General features: G+C 44.7%; 1 protein-coding gene across 1 annotated transcript in view; it reads left to right on the forward strand.

The window, feature by feature from the left end:
* The window catches only part of AGPAT1 (1-acylglycerol-3-phosphate O-acyltransferase 1), a 181,392-nt gene that overhangs the window by 97,167 nt on the left and 62,334 nt on the right, over nucleotides 1-21,891 (forward strand). Inside the window, exon 2 of the mRNA XM_069237263.1 lies at nucleotides 9,041-9,230. Within this exon, the coding sequence (XP_069093364.1) occupies nucleotides 9,046-9,230 (185 nt within the window). The 5' untranslated portion in view covers nucleotides 9,041-9,045. The remainder of the gene's footprint in view (nucleotides 1-9,040; nucleotides 9,231-21,891) is intronic.

Genomic DNA, 21,891 nt, shown 5'->3' on the forward strand with positions numbered 1-21,891 from the left:
CTTGGACTCTTTGATTACAGTCATAAGTCTGTTACCTCTAAAGCACTCTTACCAGTGAGTCCGCTGAAGCCCAACATGCCCGTCAGAAGTCTAACTTACTCCCGCAGAGAGGGGGGGGGGGGCGTGCAGTGTCTTGGAGGGCGCTCGTCCCTGGGCACTTGCAACAGCTCAGGTCCTGCTCAGGTGATTTGGCTGCATAAGTGTCGGAGTAGCACTCTGCAGGCACAGGCTGTCTTCTGAGCTTAGACGGTCATCGTCCGGCAGCGATCAAAGGTGTTTTCACGCTCCTCCTGCAGGGTAACTGTCCTTGCTCCCAGTAGAGGGCAAGGGTGCTTGCAATGCATCAATGATTATCCAGATGAGGTGGCAGTACTTCTGTGGCATCCTCCCTCGATCAACCGGGTCAGGTCAGATGCCGTCCTCGTTGCCGTTGTTGATCTGCGGGTAACTGCTACTCAGTTTGCAGGATCATGCATGGTCCACATGGCACAATTACTCCCGGCAGCCTCTCCTGGCATAGGGGGTTTCTGCACCTCTGCCACACAAGGCTTCAGCCTTTACTGCGTGGCAGTCCTTAACATGGTGCCCCTCCCAGCACATGGGGCTACCGAAACAGTACTGCACAGGTTTCCACCCTGACTGCATGGCAAGCAGTATACAGCAATCTTTACGTGGTCCTCTCCGGGTATACTGGGGTTGCTGACTCAAGTCAGCTGCTGCACCGATCAGGGCTTGCCTGTGTGCAGTCTCCTCACACCGTGCACCAGGAGTCTACTTGACACAGCTCCCCACTAGCGCTCTCTCACTCCAAGCACTCTCCTCTTCCTCATATGATATAGAGGTCTTGGCAAGTAGGCAGGCACTGGTGATCCAGGTCCCAGAACATGTAATCTTTGTGTCCATGGGTGATATCCCCTCACCTTGCAGGGAGACTAGCAGGCCTTTGTCCCTAGTCCTGGTCACAGGCAGAAGTCTTGCAGAGCTTCCCCTCCTCACACAGCCCATCTGCTTGGCAGTTGACAGTTTTTGGGGTCTCAACCTCTCCTTATAGTCCATTTCCAGACACCAAATGTGATTTAGGGTCTAAAAAGAAACAGAAACCCAACATAAAACTTACAAGTACATAGTTCTCTCCCTCTTGAAAAGCCTTGTTTCACAGCACGGAAGACTCTGGAAGCTGATAGCCCAACAACACAGGCCATGGGGATGAGTAGAGCTCACATCTGGATGTTAGTTATAGAGATACGTGTATCAAAAGGTTAATCTCGGGCTCTCAGTCCCACTCTTTGATTCCCTTATTAGCCCCATCTTCCCAGGCACACATACAACCAGGGCAGACTCTCCACGCACAGCAAACCGATGTAAGCCAAGGGTGACTTAAGCACACAACAGCATAACTTTAAAAAGTGAGTGAGCCTGAGGCCTCACTCCAGTGACACGGTTTAAAAAGTACCTGCTCACTCCTACTGATCATTACATGGTATACTGCCACCACCGTACTTGTGATGCTTAACTCCTGGTGAAGGCAGTAGCATTTGGGCGCAAGTACCTGTCCAACAAGACCGCAATATTTGAGAGAGGCTTGTGTCATGGTGCACACACAAATCCATGTTTGCCTGTGACGGAAAAAAAAAATCAGCATTAGGAATCCAGACATCAGCAGAATTTGGCACTCTAGGAAAGGGGACATGTCCATTACCATGCAGAGGATTTCTTTCCCAACGCAATCACAGCTTCATTTCCTCCCGGCTTCACCACAACTCCTTTGTGTGACCTTCGGTAGCACTCTTGCCAAAACAAGCGATTGCAGGAGAAACTATCTGAGCATGCAGATGTCATGCTGATGTTTTTCAGTAACTGTCTCGCTTTTCTGCACTCTTTTGTCCCATTCCCCTTTCTCTGATTCACCCCCAACTCACACAAAACCATTGTACCAATTAATCCATGTATCAGAGATAAATATTCCATCCCACACGATTGTATACACATTTTTCTCACAAAACACATTACACAAACACTGACCATCCAGGAAAATGCAACACAGCTCACACAAATACATAATCCATTAACACTTGCATCACAATAAAAACACAGACCACCAGTGCACACACCACAGAAGTAAAAGCACATAAAGCAGAGGCAGGTACACACACACACACACACACACACACACACTCACAGTAAAACACCCACTTTCCTGCACATACATAACACAAACACACATTACTCAACACCCAGCCACACTAGCAAAAACACTGGATCACATACCACATATGACTGTGTACACGTGTGTATATATACACGTGTGAACACTCAACACACCCTAAAAGAAAACAACTAAATCTTGCAAACAAAACTCACCATGCACAAAAACTCATACGCGCCGCACTGCGCTCTTAGAATACTTTACAGTCAAATATAGGCAAAGACAACAATTTGTCACTCGAACTATAACGATGACACCTATTTGATTTTGTCAGTGCTTGTTGTTATACTAGAAGGAGCATCTCCAGCTTGAAGTGCTGTGTTTTGAACAGTGTGATTTATTTGCATTACAGAATGTGTGGTGTGGTGGAAAACAAATATATTTCATATATTTAAGAGTATAGGAAAATAAAGTGATTTGCTATAAAGAGGCAGAAGTCTGAAATGAGGACACACCTTGTAAATCTAGTAATATTTCTTGCACTATTACTGTCTACATGTGTGCATGCTGCTTGTGGTATTTCTGTGCGATCACATGCTGCTGCTGGTGATGTACCTCTTGCGTGGCTGCTGCTTGTGCTGTTGCTGGGTCTTGCACAGCTGCTGTCAGTGCTCACCTCTTCTCTATGGGAGGCAAAGCTTGCTGTATCTGTTCTGCACTGCTGCAATCTGTAGCATCTGTTCTGTTTAAGAGATGAGCTTCAACTGCTGCTGTCCGTGCTCACCTCTTCTGAATCTGAGAGAAGCTTGCACAGCTGATGTCTGCACTCACATATTGTGCATGGAAGGGAAGCTTGATCTAATTCTGCGCTGCAACAGTCCGTACCCCTCCGCTCTGTTTAGGATAAGCTTGAATTGCTGCTGTCTGTTCCCCCACTTATGAATCCGAGAGAAGCTTGCACAGATGTGACCGTGTTCACCTCTTCTGAATCTGAGGGAAGCTTGCATTGCTGCTGTCTACTCACCTTTTTTGAATCTGACAGAAGCTTGCACAGCTGCTGTCCACTCACCTTTTCTGACTCTGAGCGAAGCTTGCATTGCTGCACTTCCTGCTCCCTTGTTATGTATGGAAAGGAGGCTTGCACAGCTGATGATCACATTGTGCCTGTTTATTGTGTCATAGAGAACTTGAGAAAAATCTTTATAAAAATCAAGCTAGAAAGACTGCTATTGTGAAAACTAACTTTCTAAAGCTTTTATGCTTTTGTATCACTGTGTAAATGTCGGAAACAGCTGGGTAAACATGCCACGAAATATGCAATATAAATTATATTTGCTTTCATGTTACGATGCGTACCGATCTTTTTCCATGCTGCAGCATTCACTCAGTTTCTGTTGCATCATTTGGTTTAGTTTGGTTTAGGCAACGGCTCACGCATTTTCTCATGCTAGTGAAGTACACGTGAATCTTAATCTTGCGATAGTAGCTGATCCTATATCGCCTCCTGGTGGATAGTCACGGCATCGTACCGTAAAACAAGCCATCTTTGGGAAAACTAAGCTTGGATTGGCAAGGCGGGCAGTCGGCCATGAGCCGAAGGGCCTGTCTCCGAGGCCAGTTGGTGGGCACAGTCTCCACTGCAAGTGCACAGCCTGAAAGGGTGTGGTTTTACAGCCTTTGCATAAATATATTGAGCCTGACCCACATCAGGCCTGCTAATTGGCAATGTATTGCTCCGTCTGTCAGAGCATGAGGTGTGCCTGCCCCCGGCTCCCTCCAGATGCGACAGAGGCTGCTAATGGGAATCCATTAGCGCTTGCTTTGCAATAAACTGGGGTAGGGAGGAGGACTGGAGAGTTACGCGGTGGTAGGGGGTCTGATGAGAGACACACCCTCTGGTTATTTGTGTTCCCCTCCCTCCATGGAATGGGGGATGGTTTAAATTCGGCTCTGTTCATCTTTGCCTGCCAGATATCAATTATTGCAGTTAACTGGGAGAGCACGTGCCCTTAAACGACTTTATAATTCGGAAACCACGTTAGAGTTCTGCATCAACTCAACATCAGGTGATTCAGGGCAAATCATTTAATGCCTCTGCCCAAATGAAAATTGAATTTGATTTTGTGCAATTTAATTTGTGCTTTCGTAAATTGCTCCAGTGCCTTTGGGCCGAGTTAATGTTACGTACAACTAGAAAAAAAAGATTCAGGAATCTGGACCACTTTTCTGGGGAGTGCCTGGGCCGAAGTGTGATCGCAATGCAACCCTGGGAAAAACTACCTGTATTGTGGTTACGCTCCAGTCTCCTAGATCAGAAGCTTGATCTGCATGCCCCTCCTAGGTTTCATTCACTCCCAATGTTGACATATTTTGCACTTGAAGTGCAGGAGATGCTGGTTGTGCACAGGATTCTGAGGTTGAAGTGGGGTGGGTCGGAGGGGCACAACGTGCCCATACTTTTTGGATTCATGAAAAACAGTTCCTCTATTTTTTGTTTGGAAAAAAAAAAAATACAACTGTCCCAGGACAGTTAATTCCGATAGTTTAAATTCTTCAGCTGAAGTGTCGTTCAGTGAGTCTCTTGTATGAAAGCAAAGGTTGCTAGAAAGCTAAACAAGCCTTACTGCCGGGGTGCCTGCTTGCCTGAAACAAATGCAAATGTGCAGAGCTAGTTAATCTGCAAATGTAAAGGGTGCTTGGGAACTGGTTCTGGCTTTTAATTGATCGAAACACTAAAAGCTTCGTGATTTCAAAGATTTATTCTTTTTGAGTGGTAGTGAAGAGTTACCAACTGAGCTGTGAAGTGCGTGGTTTTAATTGTAACTGTATTCATATAGCGTTTACAATCCCTGAAGAGGTGTTAAAGGGACAGTTATGTAAAAAAAGATTGCATTACGTACAGTCTGAGTAATACTTAAAATCTATATTTTGGAAACCCCTTTTAATCTTGCTCCTTTTTGCGCATTTTGTAGCAGTCTCTTATACTGTGTGTAATTCAAGTTTAAAATAATGACTTGCAAATTAATAGTGCTTTCTATCATAGGTGGGACCTCGTAGCACTAAAAATGTACAAGTCGCTGTTCTCCACTGCACCAACCAAGATTTGATTTTGTGGCTCTCTGGTTGCACACAGATATCTGCACTGCATTAACTAATATAGGTTTTATAATGTACTATAGTGCACTTCCCACTGAGTAACAACTTTTTTATTTTCATTTAAGTTGCACATTTTATATGTAGCCACCTGATGTAGAACGACCCAAAAATCTTTAATAATATATTTTTTTAGCCACACATTTGATCTTAACTCCACACTCACTGATCCCACCCGATTGCATGCAGCATCACAGTTACTGTACCTAATTTTAATGGGTAGTAATCAGTTAGCCACTACGTATGGTAGCCACTTAGTGATAGATAATACGGCTTTGGCAGGATAAAACAAACTACTTGAAATCTTGAGCTGAAAGGAAGAGCTGCACCTTTGAGCATTCCGAGCCTCTGGTCCGAAGCTGCGCCGAGAGCAGTAAAGATATCACAGGTGCTGCACCAAGAGAAGTAAAGCCATCACAAGTGCTGCACCAAGAGAAGTAAAGCCATCACAGGTGCTGCGCCGAGAGCAATAAAGATTTCACGGGTGGTGCTGCGCAGAGATGAGTAAAAACATCGCAGGTGCTGCACAGAGAGAAGTAGACATCGCAGGTGGTGAAGAGAGAAGTAAGGATATCACAGGTGAAGTACTCAGAGGAGGAAAGATAGCACAGGTGGTGCTGCGCTGAGAGGAGGAGGAGAGCCCTCGCAGGTGCTGCGCCAAGAGGAGGAAAGATATCACAGGTGCTCTTGTGCCAAGAGGAGGAAAGATATCGCAGGTGCTCTTGTGCCAAGAGGAGAAAACGTATAACAAATGGTGAAGCGAGTGCAGGAAGGTATCACAGGTGCTGCACCAAGACAAGTAAATAAAACACATGTACTGTACCGAGAGACTGAACGCCATCACAGGTGCTGCACCAAGACAAGTAAATAAAACACAGGTACTGTACCGAGAGACGGAACGCCATCACAGGTGCTGTACTCCGTGGAGACAAGATATCACAAGTGGTGCGCTGCAGGAAAGCTATCACAAGGGCTGTGCCAAGAGGAGGAAGAATTTCACAGGCGCTGCGCCAAGAAGAGTAAGACCTCGTAAGTGCTGCACCAGCACGAGGGTTAATAATCTCTGTTCCATTTACCTTTTTTAGTTAAGTTAGGAAGCCTCAAGTGAAGCAGTCAAGCATCTAAGGGAGACATGTTTCCTTTAATTGTTTTTGATTTCTAGTACAGTGCTTGCAAGGCAACCCCTTGGTTTGCTCTCAACTGTAGTTTGCTCCTTCACGCTGGTGCACCATTATACTGAAAGGATGCATAGCGGTCATCCGTTATGAACAGCTCTAGGGATGTGGAAAGACCCGGGAAATATTGATTGGGGTCAAGGGCAAAACGTTTGTATGTTTTTGTCCTTGGGACAAGTAGGCACAGTCCCCAGCAGCACAAACCCTTTGGCTGCAAGTTTACAGAGAAGGGAACGGTCTGCAGTTGAGGTAATGTGTGTCCCTATGTTAATGCAGTTCAAACTTATATTTACGGTTCTTTAATGAAAATCCTTCATTTTAAGGGGGAGTGCTGTAAATAAAGGTTTTAAGGTCACAGACCACTACTGATAGTGATTCCAGTAAAAAATAAAGTGTACACACGTTTGAAAAGTTTAACAACATGAAGTACAATGCTCCCCGAATGCTCTCTGATTAGATGCGAATGTTTGGCGCAGCTTGTAAACTAGAGTGATTATTCTTTGCTTTCAAAATAAAATGTTCAGGAAAAAAATTGTTTAGCTACTATGAAACTTTAGGTGCTGTCTTTGAAGCGTCATCTAGAAAAATGTGTTGATGGATGCTAGTATTTCCCCAAAAAATATTCCTAATGGAAAATCAGTGTAACCATTTTCAACAAGATTATGGGAAGCATAAAAATGAACAAGCACTGGCAAAGCCAACCGATCTGTCATCTTCTGTGAGTCATTTGGTTTCGTCAATTGTGTCTTGTGTTTGACATGGCTTTTGTAACACTTTATTGTTGTGAGAGCTGCCAGGCACACACCATTGTAACACACACTGGCAAAAAGAAAAAAATAAAGTTTTGGGCCTCAGAAAGCACACATTGCCACCAGTTGTGTAACAAAGGCCCTGCAGCCCCCCTGCAGTGGGCCTGCTCAGCACCTACCCTAAGTGAGTCTGAAGGGAGGGGGTCTCCATGTTCTTTGCAGGGAGGCCTCCAGTTTCGTTGCACCACTGATTGCCACAGTGGTTCCTGGCACTGAACAAAACTACTTTGTGTGCAATATGCTCCTTGTGGAAGAGCAGAATGTCATCACTCACAGTAAAGCCAGCCGATGGAGAGCGAGAAATTGAATTTTAATAAACATAAAATGTCTTTAACGCTAGACCTAATTAGGGACCTAATTCTTAAAGAAAATCACAAATGCGCACCGATGGTATATGTCTTTGAATTAGTGGCATTGAATTCAAAAGAACTTACGGAAGTAGAGCATGAAATCGTTCTTTTAGAAAATATTTGTGAACTGTATTTTAGCACAAGCAAATATGCATGTGTAGATTTGCTCATGTGAAAATCTATTGAGCGTGTACAAGTTCACTTTCCCTCTTACCACTTTTTTCCAAACCTTGGAAGAACTTCTACTTCTGCCATGGTCAGGAGTAAATGTCCAACCTTTCCCACTATGGGAAAAGGTGAGAGAACAGCTGGTGAAAATCCCTAAATCATGCAAGTCAGTAGGTTTGCAGACTCAGTCATTCCACCCCTGGAACTATTGCTTACTACTTCCTCCAGCCCCAGTATGTACATCTGAGGAAAGGTAGTGTAATAAGGCAATAGCTATAGTAGGGATTGACATTGAAAGTGTCTCGGGCCAGTGGCTGAAGGTTTTTTAGCCAGGGACGAGAACGGGTGCAGGAGGCCGAACTAAAGCTCCTTAGAGGCCTGTATAGAATGCAGTTTGTTTACCATAAATGGCAGAAGCGCCAGTAAACATTAAACCTATACCGGGCAGAAAAATGTCAACCAATAGAAGTGGAACTTTTATTAAGGCATTTAAAAGTAGGAACCCATATCGTGGTAGTTAAGCAGTTCCACCCTGAGTACTGTTGCTCTTACAATGTAAGCCCTGTATGATCATATATGCACGTACTGCTTATTTATTTGCTCTCCTAAGAGGTTTGGTAATGCCCATCCCATAGCAAGTGTTATGCATTCGCTAGTAGCCTCTATGCGCTAAGAAGCCACACGAGTAGTAGATTTGTGGTGTTAAAAGAAAATATTATGACACGTGGTAAACAGAGGGTGAAAGTTTCTGTGACAGACATGTTTTGGGATATTGTTACTGTATGCAAGTTAGTCTTGTCATTCTGCTATCCTGACTAGGACCATAATATAATGTTTAGGGCTAAGATAGTTGAAAAGAACCCAGCAGCATCTTTTTTATGGAATGGAAAAACCCATATATTGATTAGGAGTGGGAGAATGTTCTATAGATGCACTGTTTTTTTTTTTTTTTTAATATATATTTGTTTAATAATTTTATGAGGTATGTGTCGAATGTTGAAGTAATTTGCAGAGGACATTTCCTCGATACCTCTTTATATATTGCTCTTTTTGAGAATGTTCTTCTAGCTTCTGTTGCACTAGTGTAAAGATTCTAATTAATCGCACCAGAACTGTCTATTTAGGAACTCCAGCCCTCCTGCCTTTGACTCTGATGCTGTAGTGTTGTCTCGTTATACAGATGCTCGATATGTTTGTGCTGTGGGTCGCCTCTAACGCCTCGCTTGTTCTTCACTGCAGGGGCCATGGAGATCACTGTAGCCCAATGGGTCCTCATCCTCTTCCTCATCATCGTGCCCTTGCTCTACGAGTGGAGCGCAAGCTTCAAGTACTTCTGCAAGATGACCTTCTACAACGGCTGGATCCTGACGCTCGCCGTCCTGGCCATCCCCATCTGCGCGGTGCGAGGCCGCAACGTGGAGAACATGAAGTGAGTGCCACTGGTCCTGATGCTGCGCTCTGCTGCCCCCCAGGGGTGATGGAGCTCTGCCGCCTTCCCCGCTACCTCCATCCTCGGGTCTGGCAGCGCCATGCACCCCCACCAGGCCCCTCCCCTGGCCCCACAGGTCCTAGGAACCCTGGGATGGGAAGGCTGTGAGACAGGCCTGTGCTGCAGAGCCCGAGAGCTGAAGAAGTCCTGCCTGTGGTATACTGTGGCAAGGGATGCTGTGCTGCCTGCTGTCCTGCAGCAGAGGTGATGCAGCCGCGCGTCTGTGCCGGAATAGGTCACTGCTGGTGCACTTCTGTATTTGCACCAGTATAACGAGGCTGCTGCACTCTGGGCTCCATACACTTACGTAGTCTAAGTAGAGCAATCATGCCTGCTGTATTGTAGCAGACATAAGTTATCTGCTGCAGTGTGGAAGGTGAAGCAGTATAAATGGCAGCGGTGACGCGTGTGAGTTTGCTTGACCATAGTACAGGGGAAGCGGTCTAGTTACCGAACTTTGCTGTATGACTTACGCCTGTTCTGTGCAGCTGCTACATTACTCCACGGTTTGGACTGCACGGCCTCTTACTCTCCCTGAGCCCTATCTGCTTCTCAGAGGCACTGCCAGCTCTGTCGCAACCATTGGACCTGTTTATAACTGGTCCTTCCGTGTCCAGGAGATGGCGCTCCAGCACCGCACCGAATGTTTAGGCAGCCTGCCAATGCATGACTCCAGTGGAGTCGCTGCTAAAGTTGCCACCCTGTAACCCTTGATTGATCACGCAATTTATAAAGCGCCTTGCTCCAGGCAGATTTCCCAGCCTAAAGTTACAGTAGTCATCAACCGAGGCCTCGAAGACATTAATAGGTCACAATATAGCAGTACACTGAGAAGTACTTATTAAAAGTGATGGTTTTTAAACATGAACCTTTCGTGGACAATTGTCAAGTAAACCCTGTACATGGCCCAGATTATTATAGATCAACATTGTGTATTGAATTAAACACAATAGGTTTTCGTACAAAAGGTATTCTGCTCACATTTTTGAACGTGCATTCATAGTGATAATGAAGAAAAGGAGTTTTGGTGAAATAAAATATTTGCCGGAGATCAAACAATTTAAGCAGCGAAGTTTCAACTTATCCAAGTTTTGTGGTTTACAAATCTGCTACTAAATGGTTATCTATATGCCTTTCTTTTCAGGTTAACACTGTTTTTACCTCTGTGCATTTTTCAGTAGTTTTTAATAGGGAGCTGGACCCAAAGGTATTGGTGCCCTTTAGGTGACCACCAGTTACCTTACACAAGGGCACATTCATCTTGTTACAGGCACAGGGAGATTAAGTGATTTTTCCAGTATCACAGGATGTTGGGACGACAGACTCAAACCCGGTTTCCCAGTTCCAAAGTCGCCAGCCCTGGCCATATCACCACATCTTGGGTAGAGGGGGCGTGGCAGGTAGAAGGCATTTGAAAGCTCAGCTCGTTATGAACTCAAGATTCCTAAAGGACCTCTAGCTGAACAAGAGCTAGGCGTCAGGCTCGAGCCTGGCTCTAGCTCTAAGTGGCTCGCCCACCTCTATTTGTAGGTATTGGATTTACTGTGACAGCCAAAGGCGTAAAGCAGGCCCCTGCAGCCCTGTGGTAGAGTGGGTACTCCAACCCTTCGGGAGGCAGGGGTGAGCTACTGTTCTTCCAGGCCACACCTAATTGGTGTATTCTTCTTCCTGTGCAGTCTTCATAACACTCCACAACATGAACTGGTAAAGCCCATAGGTCTGAAATGGCACATGGGCGGGAAATGGCAGGAGTTGAAAGAGGGCTGCAGTTGTAAAGTAGTCGCTGACTATGTTCAGTGCTGGTGGAAGGATACAGCCAATAGCATTGTTGAGCGATGAATACTACACTGGGCCGAGCCAAGACTCAATTGACCATTTCAAGCCAGTGGCTTAGAGGAGTGGACCCAAAGTCCTCTTAAGTGATGAATAGTTCTGAGGAAAAGAAATGTTTGTATTTGTTAAAAGCTAATAAGTACCCTGTATATTATCCCTTTTATTATACCTGCATCTTTGATTACCATGGACTGACAAGTAGAATGAGTCTTGCAAGCAAGAGTAGAATCTCCAAAGACAATAGTACCAAGGGCATTTTACCTTCCTGTAAACCTAGAGAAAGGAGGTAACCTCTGTGGCTGCAGTGCAGAATGTGACTAGAAGACTTGAGATTCACTGCTGGCGATGTGTGTATAATATATATGTTCGATGGCATGTGTAGCTGAAGATACACATGCTGTGCATACTTCTGCCATCTAGTGTTGGGCTCGGAGTGTTACAAGTTGTTTTTCTTCGAAGAAGTGTTTTTGAGTCACGGGATCAAGTGACTCCTCCTCTTCGGCTCCATTGAGCATGGGCATCGACTCCATGTTAGATTGTTTTCTTTCCGCTGTCGGGTTTCGGACGTGTTTCCTTTTCGCTCCGATAGTTTGATTCGGAAAACCTTGAAAACGCTTCATTTCTCGTCGGTATTGTTTCAATCGCATTACACCTTCTATCGACACTTTGGTACCGTTGGAACAAACATCTTTACTTGCCCTTCGGGGTGCGTGCGCCCAACTTGGGCCTGGTTGGGCCGACCCCGTGGAAGCCTCATGGATCGGACTCCATTCCGATTCTGTCCTCTGTGCCACGCTAAATTCCCTTATACAGACCAACACCTCGTCTGTAATCTTTGCCTTTCCCCGGACCATCGGGAAGAAAATTGTGAGGCCTGCAGATCCTTCCGGTCAAAAAAGACACTTCAGGACAGAAGAGCATGAAGGCTCGAGATGGCGTCAAAGAGCTCCGAACATCTCAACGTTGAAGAGGAAGAGATCATGCAGACCGATGTCTCCGTTTGAGGATCCGACTCCGACCAGGATTCACAGGAGGACAGACCAGTCACGGCAGGACAGCACATGAGCACGCCTGCTCCTGTACCACCTAAGCCGAAACATAAGGCCTTGGGGACGCCACTCCCGGAAGGCCATGGCTCGACCCGAAAGAAGACACCTGGTGACCAACCCACCAGTTCGGCACCAAAAAAGGCCACTCTCAATGCCATTGGAGTCAAGCCGAAGCTCCGTCTCCGAAACCGAGCAAACTGCGTTCTTCCGAGTCCAAAATTTGAAAATCTTTTTAGGAGCAGAGACCATCCACAACGCTATCTTTTTCGATACCGAAAAAGCCAGCTTCAGAGCTGAAAAGAGCTGGTTATACTGAGGACCATGGACTTTCAAAAACACTTAGAGAAAGCCATAAAACTACTGAGGAGGACTCCCAAATACAGCTAATAATGGAAGTAATGGATGAAAGGCAAGCCAGGATTCATATCCATAAAGAAACTGGCAGAATTTTAACAGCACCTCCTGCACTGCCATTTGATGGAGTTTGTTTTGACCAATGACTTTGTGTTTCACCACTGCGCATATTAGTTGCTCAATGTTCACCAGTAGCACATTGTATGTTTTTGTTCAGTTTAGCCACCTATTGGCTTTGACATGGCATTAGCCATTACTTTCTGTATTCAGTTTAGCCGCCTATGGGCTTTGACATTGCATTAGTCATTACCTTCTGTATTCTGCCTATTGGCTTTGACACATTATATATTGCATTTTGTATTCAGCTCAGCTGCCTATTGGCTTTGACATGATATTATACATTGCATTTTATATTCAGCTCAGCTGCCTATTGGCTTTGACATGATATTATACATTGCATTTTATATTCAGCTCAGCTGCCTATGGGCTTTGACATGATATTATACATTGCATTTTGTATTCAGCTCAGCTGCCTATTGGCTTTGACATGACACTAGACATTGCATTTGATATTTAGGTTAGCTGCCTATTGCCTTTAACATGACATTGCATTTGATATCTAGGTTAACTGCCTATTGCCTTTAACGTGGAGTTAGACATTGCAGTTGAGAATCCAAGCTGTATTTTTCCAAGCTGTGTTTTTGCACCAGAGAACCAAGATGTTTTTCTCACAGTAGACTAGACCTGATAAGAGAGGGTACATGGGTGTTGTTTTTCTTCGCTTGAGCTTGGGAACAGGAGTAGTCTTGGAGACCTGGCCAGTCTCCAAAAGGCTTGCTCAGTTTTCCCAGGACTGAGAGGAGGGGGCACACCTTTGTAACGAATGTAACAGGCTGCAGAGATTCAGATTCGAATCTGCCGGACCTCGTGCTGGAGCTTGGCGCCAGCTGCCAGTAATCCCGTGCGGGTAGATGAATCTCTTTCTCGCGGCTGACAGGGGTCATCAGCTTGCAGACCTTAGAAAGATGAAGCTGTAAATAGTTTCCCACACGGTGAAGTATTTGTTTTGCTTTGCATTCAATATCTTATAAATATAACCTGCTGTGTATATTGCAAACTGATATATTTTGTTTGATTAACGCGGGCTTGAAAGCTACTAATTCGTCATTCATAAATATTGTGGTTGGGGAAGAATTAACAACAATAAAAGTCTTCTTTGACCTCAGAAGTGCATTTCTGTTGCGTTATGTTAGTGCTTAGAAACTAGATAAGAGGAAAGCACTACACCTCCTCTAAAACCTAAGAGGAAATTGGCCTTTCAGGAGGACTTGGACACTACACAGCCTCCAGCTAAAGTGCCAAAATCAAAGGAAAAACCTCCACCTCCTCATTTTTCTCCTCCTCAGTCTCCTCCTCACTCTACACACCTACATATCTCTCCTCCTACCAGTCCTACACCAATGCAGTCACCATCACATTCATTTGACTCGCAGCAGGACACTGTGGACCCATGGGATCTTTATGACTCAGACCCCATTCCAGACAATAACCCTGATTGCTATCCCTCTAAGCCTTCACCAGAGGATAGTCCAGGCTACAATCAAGTGCTAGCTAGGGCCGCAGCATACCATAGTGTCACCATGCACACTGAACCATTGGAGGATGATTTTTTGTTTAATACACTCTCCTCCATGCATGCAACATATCAGTCGCTCCCTATACTCCCCGGCATGCTAATACATGCTGATCAAATATTTAGCGAGTCTGTAAAAGCAAGAATAATTACTCCTAGAGTAGAAAAGAAATATAAGCCACCTCCTTCTGATCCTGTCTATATTACCCAGCAACTCCCTCCAGACTCAGTAGTGGTAAGCGCTGCCAGGAAGAGGACCAAATTGAAGTCGTCAGGTGATGCACCCCCACCAGACAAAGAGAGTAGGAAGTTTGATGCTGCAGGGAAAAGGGTGGCATCTCAGGCAGCCAACCAATGGAGAATAGCCAACTCGCAGGCGTTGTTGGCTAGATATGACAGGGCCCATTGGGACGAGATGAAAGATATAATTCAGCATCTCCCCAAAGAACAGCAAAATAGGGCACAGCAGATAGTGGAAGAAGGGCAAGCCATCACCAACAATCAGATTAGGTCTGCCCTAGACTCAGCAGAAACAGCGGCCAGAAGCATCAACACTGCTGTAACAATCAAGAGGCATGCATGGCTTAGGTCCTCAGGATTCAAACCTGAAATCCAACAGGCAGTGTTGAATATGCCATTCAACAAAAAACAGCTTTTCGGCCCAGAGGTCCACACTACTATAGAAAAAATACGCAAGGATTCAGACACCGCAAAAGCGATGGGTGCACTTTACACCACACAATACAGGGGATCCTTTCGCAAACCCCAGTTTAGAGGTGGATTTAGGGCTCAAACTTCGGAGGCATCCACCTCACAGCCAAAGCAGGCCTACCAACCTCGATACCAACGAGGTGGTTTTAAGATCACATATAGAGGCCAGTACCCCAGAGGCAGAGGGAAATATCAAACACCTACACAAGCCTCACAACAAGCTAAACAGTGACTTGTTCCATTCCATTCCAATCCACACCTCCCCTGTGGGAGGAAGACTGCAAAAGTTCTACACCAATTGGCTAAACATTACCACAGACAACTGGGTATTATCAATTATCCGCAATGGCTATTGCCTAGAATTGATACAAACTCCACACAAACTATCAACAGAGCATATCACTCTGTTACAGGAAGAAGTCAAATCTCTATTACTCAAACAAGCAATAGAACCCGTCCCACAAAATCAAGTAGGGACGGGAGTTTACTCACTGTATTTCCTCATTCCCAAAAAGGATGGCACCCCAAGTCCATCCTTAGATCTCAGGACCCTCAATCTTTACATCTGTCAGAACACTTTCACATGGTAACTCTCCAGGATGTTATCCCACTACTTCAAAAACACGATTTCATGGCAACATTAGACCTCAAAGATGCGTATTTCCATGTACCCATCCTTCCAATGCACAGAAAATATCTCAGGTTTGTCATTCAAGGAAAGCACTATCAGTTCAAGGTGTTACCCTTTGGAATAACAACAGCTCCCCAAGGGTATTCACAAAGTGCCTAGCCGTAGTCGCAGCCTACCTAAGAAGACAACAGATACAAGTCTTTCCATATCTAGACGATTGGCTGATAAAATCAAACATTCATAGCAGTGTCAAAACCATGCGCATTACGTAATACAAACCCTGCACACGCTAGGGTTCTCAATAAATTACCAAAAGTCGCAACTACAGCCTGCGCAAATACAACAGGATTTAGGGGCAATACTAAATACTCAAAAAGCGCTTGCAAGTCCAAATACGCAGAGAATACAAGCATTCCAGAATATAATAGCACAGATACAGACAGGTCAACAGTACACGGTCAGATTTGTCATGGAATTATTAGGGATGATGGCATCATGTATTGCAATTGTTCCACATCCAAGACTAAACATGCGGCCCTTGCAACAGTGCCTTGCATAACAATGGTCACAAGCACTGGGTCAGCTCCAAGATCTAGTGTTGATAGACCGCCAAACATACATGTCCCTTCAGTGGTGGAATTCCACAAATCTAAACAAAGGGCGGCCATTTCAATACCCTGTGCCTCAGACCAATATTACACCAGATGCATCAATGATTGGCTGGGGAGCTCACCTCAACAATCAAAACATCCAAGGACAATGGGATGCCCAACACAAACAGCAACACATAAATCACTTAGTTGTTAGCTGTCTTCCTAGCACTCAAAGCTTTTCGGCCTCTTCTCATTCACAAGAATGTCCAGACCAAAACCGACATGGCCACCTAAACAAATAGAGAGGGACACATTCGTCCCAACTCTCCCTCCCAACTCAAAAAATTTGGAAATGGGCAATACACAACCAAATTCACCTGGTAGCACAATACAATACATGGATACACAACCAATTGGCAGATGTACTCGGTAGAAATCATCAACAAACACACAAGTGGGAGATTCACCCTCAAGTACTTCAAAAATACTTTCAACAATGGGGAACACCAGACATAGATCTGTTCGCCACCAGCGAAAACACAAAATGCCAAAACTTCGCATCCAGATACCCACATCCCCTATCCAAGGGGAATGCTCTATGGATCAACTGGTCAGGGATATTTGCTTACGCTTGTCCCCCTCTCCCACTCATTCCATTTCTAGTCAACAAATTGCGTCAAAACACACTCAATATGATACTTATAGCACCAACGTGGGCACGTCAACCCTGGTACACAACACTATTAGACCGGTCAGTAGTACCACACTCCAAACTCCCAAACAGACCAGACCTGTTAACACAAAACAAAGGGCAGATCAGACACCCAAATCCCAACACACTCAATCTGGCGATTTGGCTCCTGAGGTCATAGAATTTGGGTATTTACAACTACCAACTGAATGTATGGAAGTAATTAAGCAAGCAAGAAAACCCACTACTAGACAGTGCTATGCCAACAAATGGAAAAGATTTGTATATTATTGTCAATCTAAACAAATTGCCCCTCTTACAGCATCAATACAAGATATTGTATGCTATTTTACTTCATTTACAAAAATCAAATTTAGCATTCTCTTCCATAAAAATACATCTCACTGCAATTTCCGCATACCTGCAAAATGTACAGCACAGCTCTTTATTTAGAGTGCCTGTTATCAAAGCCTTCATGGAAAGTTTAGAACGCATCATTCCACCCAGAACACCTCCAGTTCCTTCGTGGAATTTAAACATAGTGCTTACGCGACTTATGGGCCCACCATTTGAACCTATGCATGCACTCATGTCAAATGCAATTCTTAACATGGAAGGTTGCCTTCCTAGTCGCAATTAAATCCTTGCGAAGAGTTGGTGAAATTCAAGCTTTCACTATTGAAGAACCATTCATACAAGTACACAAACATAAATTAGTACTACGAACTAACCCTAAATTTCTTTCTAAAGTAGTATCACCTTTTCATATCAATCAGTGGAACTACCCGTCTTCTTCCCACAGCCAGATTCTGTGGCATAAAGAGCTCTACATACATTAGACATTAAAAGAGCACTAATGTGCTATATAGACAGAAAAAAAACATTCAGAAAAATTCAACAGCTGTTTGTAGCTTTTCAAAAACCCCATACTGGTAACCCCATTTCAAAACCAGGTTTAACAAGATGGATAGTAAGATGCATCCAAACATGCTACGTTAAAGCCAAAAGACAACTTAGTTACTCCTAAAGCACATTCCACAAGGAAGAAAGGTGCTACAATGGCCTTCTTAGGAAACATACCAATGGCTGAAATATGTAAAGCAGCTACTTGGTCAACACCACATACATTTACTAAACACTATTGTGTAGATGTTTTAGCTGCACAGCAAGCCACAGTAGGTCAAGCTGTACTAAGAACATTATTCCAAACAACTTCAACTCCTACAGGCTAACCACCGCTTTTATGGGAGGACTAACTGCTTTGTAGTCTATGCACAGCATGTGTATCTGTTCGTGGGATGTTCCGCTGCAGATTCACATGCACCCTCCCACTTCCCCGGCAGCCTGTAGTTGTCTAAGTTAAACAACACTTGTGTGTGTGTGTGTGTGTGTGTGTGTGTGTATATATATATATATATATATATATATATGTGTGTGTGTGTATATGTATATGTGTATATATATATATAACATTCCACTAGCATGGACATCTCTTTTCCTTATACTCTATCACTCCTCCCTTACCCTCTGTGGGAAAACAATCTAACATGGAGTCGATGCGCAATGGAGCCGAAGAGGAGGAGTCACTCGAAGTACGCACAGCATGTGAATCTGCAGCGGAACATGCCACGAACAGATGTACACTGGGTAAGTAGCATTTTCCATATATATATCCATCCGTGCTGCGGCCCTGTATGGAGTGGAACTCTGGGGTTCCCACAGACAATTGGATATTTTACAAACCAAAGAAAATCACTTCCTCAGACACGTATCCAGGTTAAGGAAGGGCACACCAATGATACCTCTCCGACTCGATTTAGGATTAAACAGTATCAAAGCCACAGCGGGACTGAGACCGCTTTTATACTGGATTCAATTATGGAAAACTGATGAACTTGAACCATTTAGGGTGGCAATAAAAGAACTCCTAATATCCTCACAGGGATGGGAAAAAATCCTTTGGCTGAGGGAGATGAAATCTGCCTGGGATAAGTTAGGTTTCCCTCACTATTGGAAGTATCCCGAGTTGATCCCTGCTAACGCTAGACAACTTGTCAAAGGGAGATACTGGGAGAAAACCAACGATGAGCTTTTCCACCGCAACGGGGTAGGCAGGTTAACAGCAGAATTTTTGCAAGTTCAACATGAACCCTGGCCCGAGAATCTCATGGACCTCCCTATACCTGCCCGCGCTTTATTTCTTCAGCTAAGATATGGCACTTTACCTGTTAATAGCTTCACGGCCCACTGGTCGACAAGTAATCCCACGACTGACAGATGCATATATTGTCACCAATGCAAGGAAACACCTGAGCACGTGCTGTTTTTCTGTCCCCTATATAAGATCCCCAGAGGGAGGTGGATCATCCCTCTGTGTAAAGTCTTACTATTGCAGGACTGAGCTAATGCTTTTAGAATATGCAAATATGATACATCCACGCTGGTAGTAAGCTCAGTTACCAAATATTTGTCTGTAGCTTGGTCCATTCCCCATAGGTTCACCTTAACCCCGGGGCTCTGAGCTGGATAGGTATTCTTCTGTTTATAGATGGGGACTTTAATCAGATTTATTTGTTATTTTTTTTTTTAGTCCTTAGATGTTTCATGTATCTTAACTCTGATGGGAATTCTATTTAACCATTGTGTGGATTTTAGAAATCTTTGGATCACTGGGGGGCTTTAGGATATGATCTTTTGAACGTATGTTTTATCTCTAATTATTAGTAACCAAGGGCTCTTAGACCCAAAAGTATGTTTTTAACAATCATTCTATATTCCCACAGGATCGTTTCTTTTGTGAGAAGTTACAGTCTTATTAGTCCGTATAGATGTATTTTTAGTTCAGTTGGCATGGCATCTTATAAATTATACTGATATGATAAGAAATGTACCAGTCCACAAATCGATCATGTCACTGGTTTTTAGTTTCAAGGAATGTATCAACTGTACTTATTTGAATGATGGACACGAGTTTTTATCATTGCCATGTATGATTGTTTTATTGTATCCACAAATCGATCACGTTACCGGTTTTAGTTTCAAGAAACGTATTAACTGTATTTATTTGAATGTTCGATACAAGTTTTTACCATTGTTATGTATGATTTGTATTGTATTTTAATGGTCTAAATTTTAGACCGAATGAATATATATATATATATGTATTCGATGGCATGTGTAGCTGCAGATACACATGCTTTGCACATCCCGCCATCTAGTGTTGGGCTCGGAGTGTTACAAGTTGTTTTTCTTCTAAGAAGTCTTTTCGAGTCACGAGATCGAGGGACTCCTCCCCTTTCGGCTCCATTGCGCATGGGCGTCGACTCCATCTTAGATTGTTTTCTTTCCGCCATCGGGTTCGGACGTGTTCCTTTTCGCTCCGCGTTTCGGTGCGGAAAGTTAGTGAAAAACTCAGAAAATTTGACGGTATTGTTTGCGTTCGGTATCTGGTTAGTTACAACAGATCGACACCGAATTTGGAAGAGCTCCGGCGGCCCTTCGGGGTTTTCGATTCCCCGGCGGGGCCTGATCGGCCCGAAAACGTGCGTCTTCAAGGCTAATGGAACGGACCCCATTCCGCTTCTGCCCCGAATGTCACAACAAGTATCCTTATACAGATCAGCATCTGGTCTGTAATTTGTGTTTGTCTCCAGAACACAAGGAGGATACCTGTGAGGCCTGTCCAGCGTTTCGGTCCAGGAAGACCTTAAGGGACCGAAGAGCTAGAAGACTACAGATGGCGTTGGTGCCGACAGGACAAAAACACATGGAGGAAGTAGAGGAAACCTTCTCCATCGAGGATTCGGACTCGGAAGAGGTCGATCCTGAACAGACGCCGAAAACCATGAGTAAGACGTCGATACACAAAACTCACGCAAAGACCACTAAAGCCCAGGGGACGCCACCGCCGGCAGGCCATGGCTTAACCCGAAAAATAGGTGACCGAGCATCGGCACCGAAAAAGGGCATGCGTGTGTCGTAGTCATCCAACTCCGGTCGAGATACCGGCACAGAGCAGACTCGACCCCGGGTCAGAACAATCTCGGCACCGAAATAAGTTGGCACTGAGAGATCACTACGCCGAAGAGCAAAAAAGTGTCGTCGGAACCGAAAAAAGGAGCCGAAAAAATATCGGTACCGAAACATCCGGCCTCGGAACCGAAAACAAGTTCCTACACAGAGGAACAAGGCCTGTCCTCACAAATGCAAACACATAGATTTGGACAAGAGCTAGAGACAATGGAGCCAGATTACACCCAAAGAAGGCTCCACATTCAAAAGGAGACAGGAAAGATCAGTACTCTCCCTCCGATACGAATGAAACGGAAACTTGCCTTCCAAGAGAGAGACCAGCAGCCACAGGCAAAAGTGGCAAGACAAGTAACCCCGCCACCATCTCCACAACGATCTTCACAACCATCACCAGTAGCCACTCCACCAATGATGCAGTCCCCAACTCATACAGGGATGAGTCAGGATAATCCAGACGCGTGGGATCTTTATGATGCGCCAGTGTCAGATAACAGTCCCGACTGTTATCCAGCTAGACCGTCACCACCTGAGGACAGTACCGCCTACACACAGGTGGTGTCAAGAGCAGCGGCGTTTCATAATGTCAGCCTCCATGCAGAACCAATTGAAGACGACTTTCTATTTAACACACTGTCGTCCACACATAGCCAGTACCAGAGCCTCCCCATGCTACCTGGAATGCTAAAACACTCCAAACAAGTGTTTGAGGAGCCTGTGAAAGGGAGGGCCATAACTCCAAGGGTGGAGAAAAAATATAAACCGCCACCAACAGACCCTGTGTACATCACACAACAGTTAACACCAGACTCAGTGATAGTAGGGGCAGCACGCAAGAGAGTGAACTCGCACACCTCAGGAGATGCACCACCTCCAGACAAAGAGTCGTAAGTTCGACGCGGCTGGGAAAAGTGGCGGCACAAGCAGCCAACCAATGGCGCATTGCCAACTCACAGGCCTTGTTGGCAAGATATGATAGGGCTCATTGGGACGAAATGCAACATTTTATAGAACATTTGCCCAAAGAGTTCCAAAAGAGAGCACAACAAGTGGTGGAGGAAGGACAGAATATCTCGA

This window comes from Pleurodeles waltl, chromosome 6 (assembly GCF_031143425.1).
Source record: "Pleurodeles waltl isolate 20211129_DDA chromosome 6, aPleWal1.hap1.20221129, whole genome shotgun sequence".
Lineage (NCBI taxonomy): Eukaryota > Metazoa > Chordata > Amphibia > Caudata > Salamandridae > Pleurodeles > Pleurodeles waltl.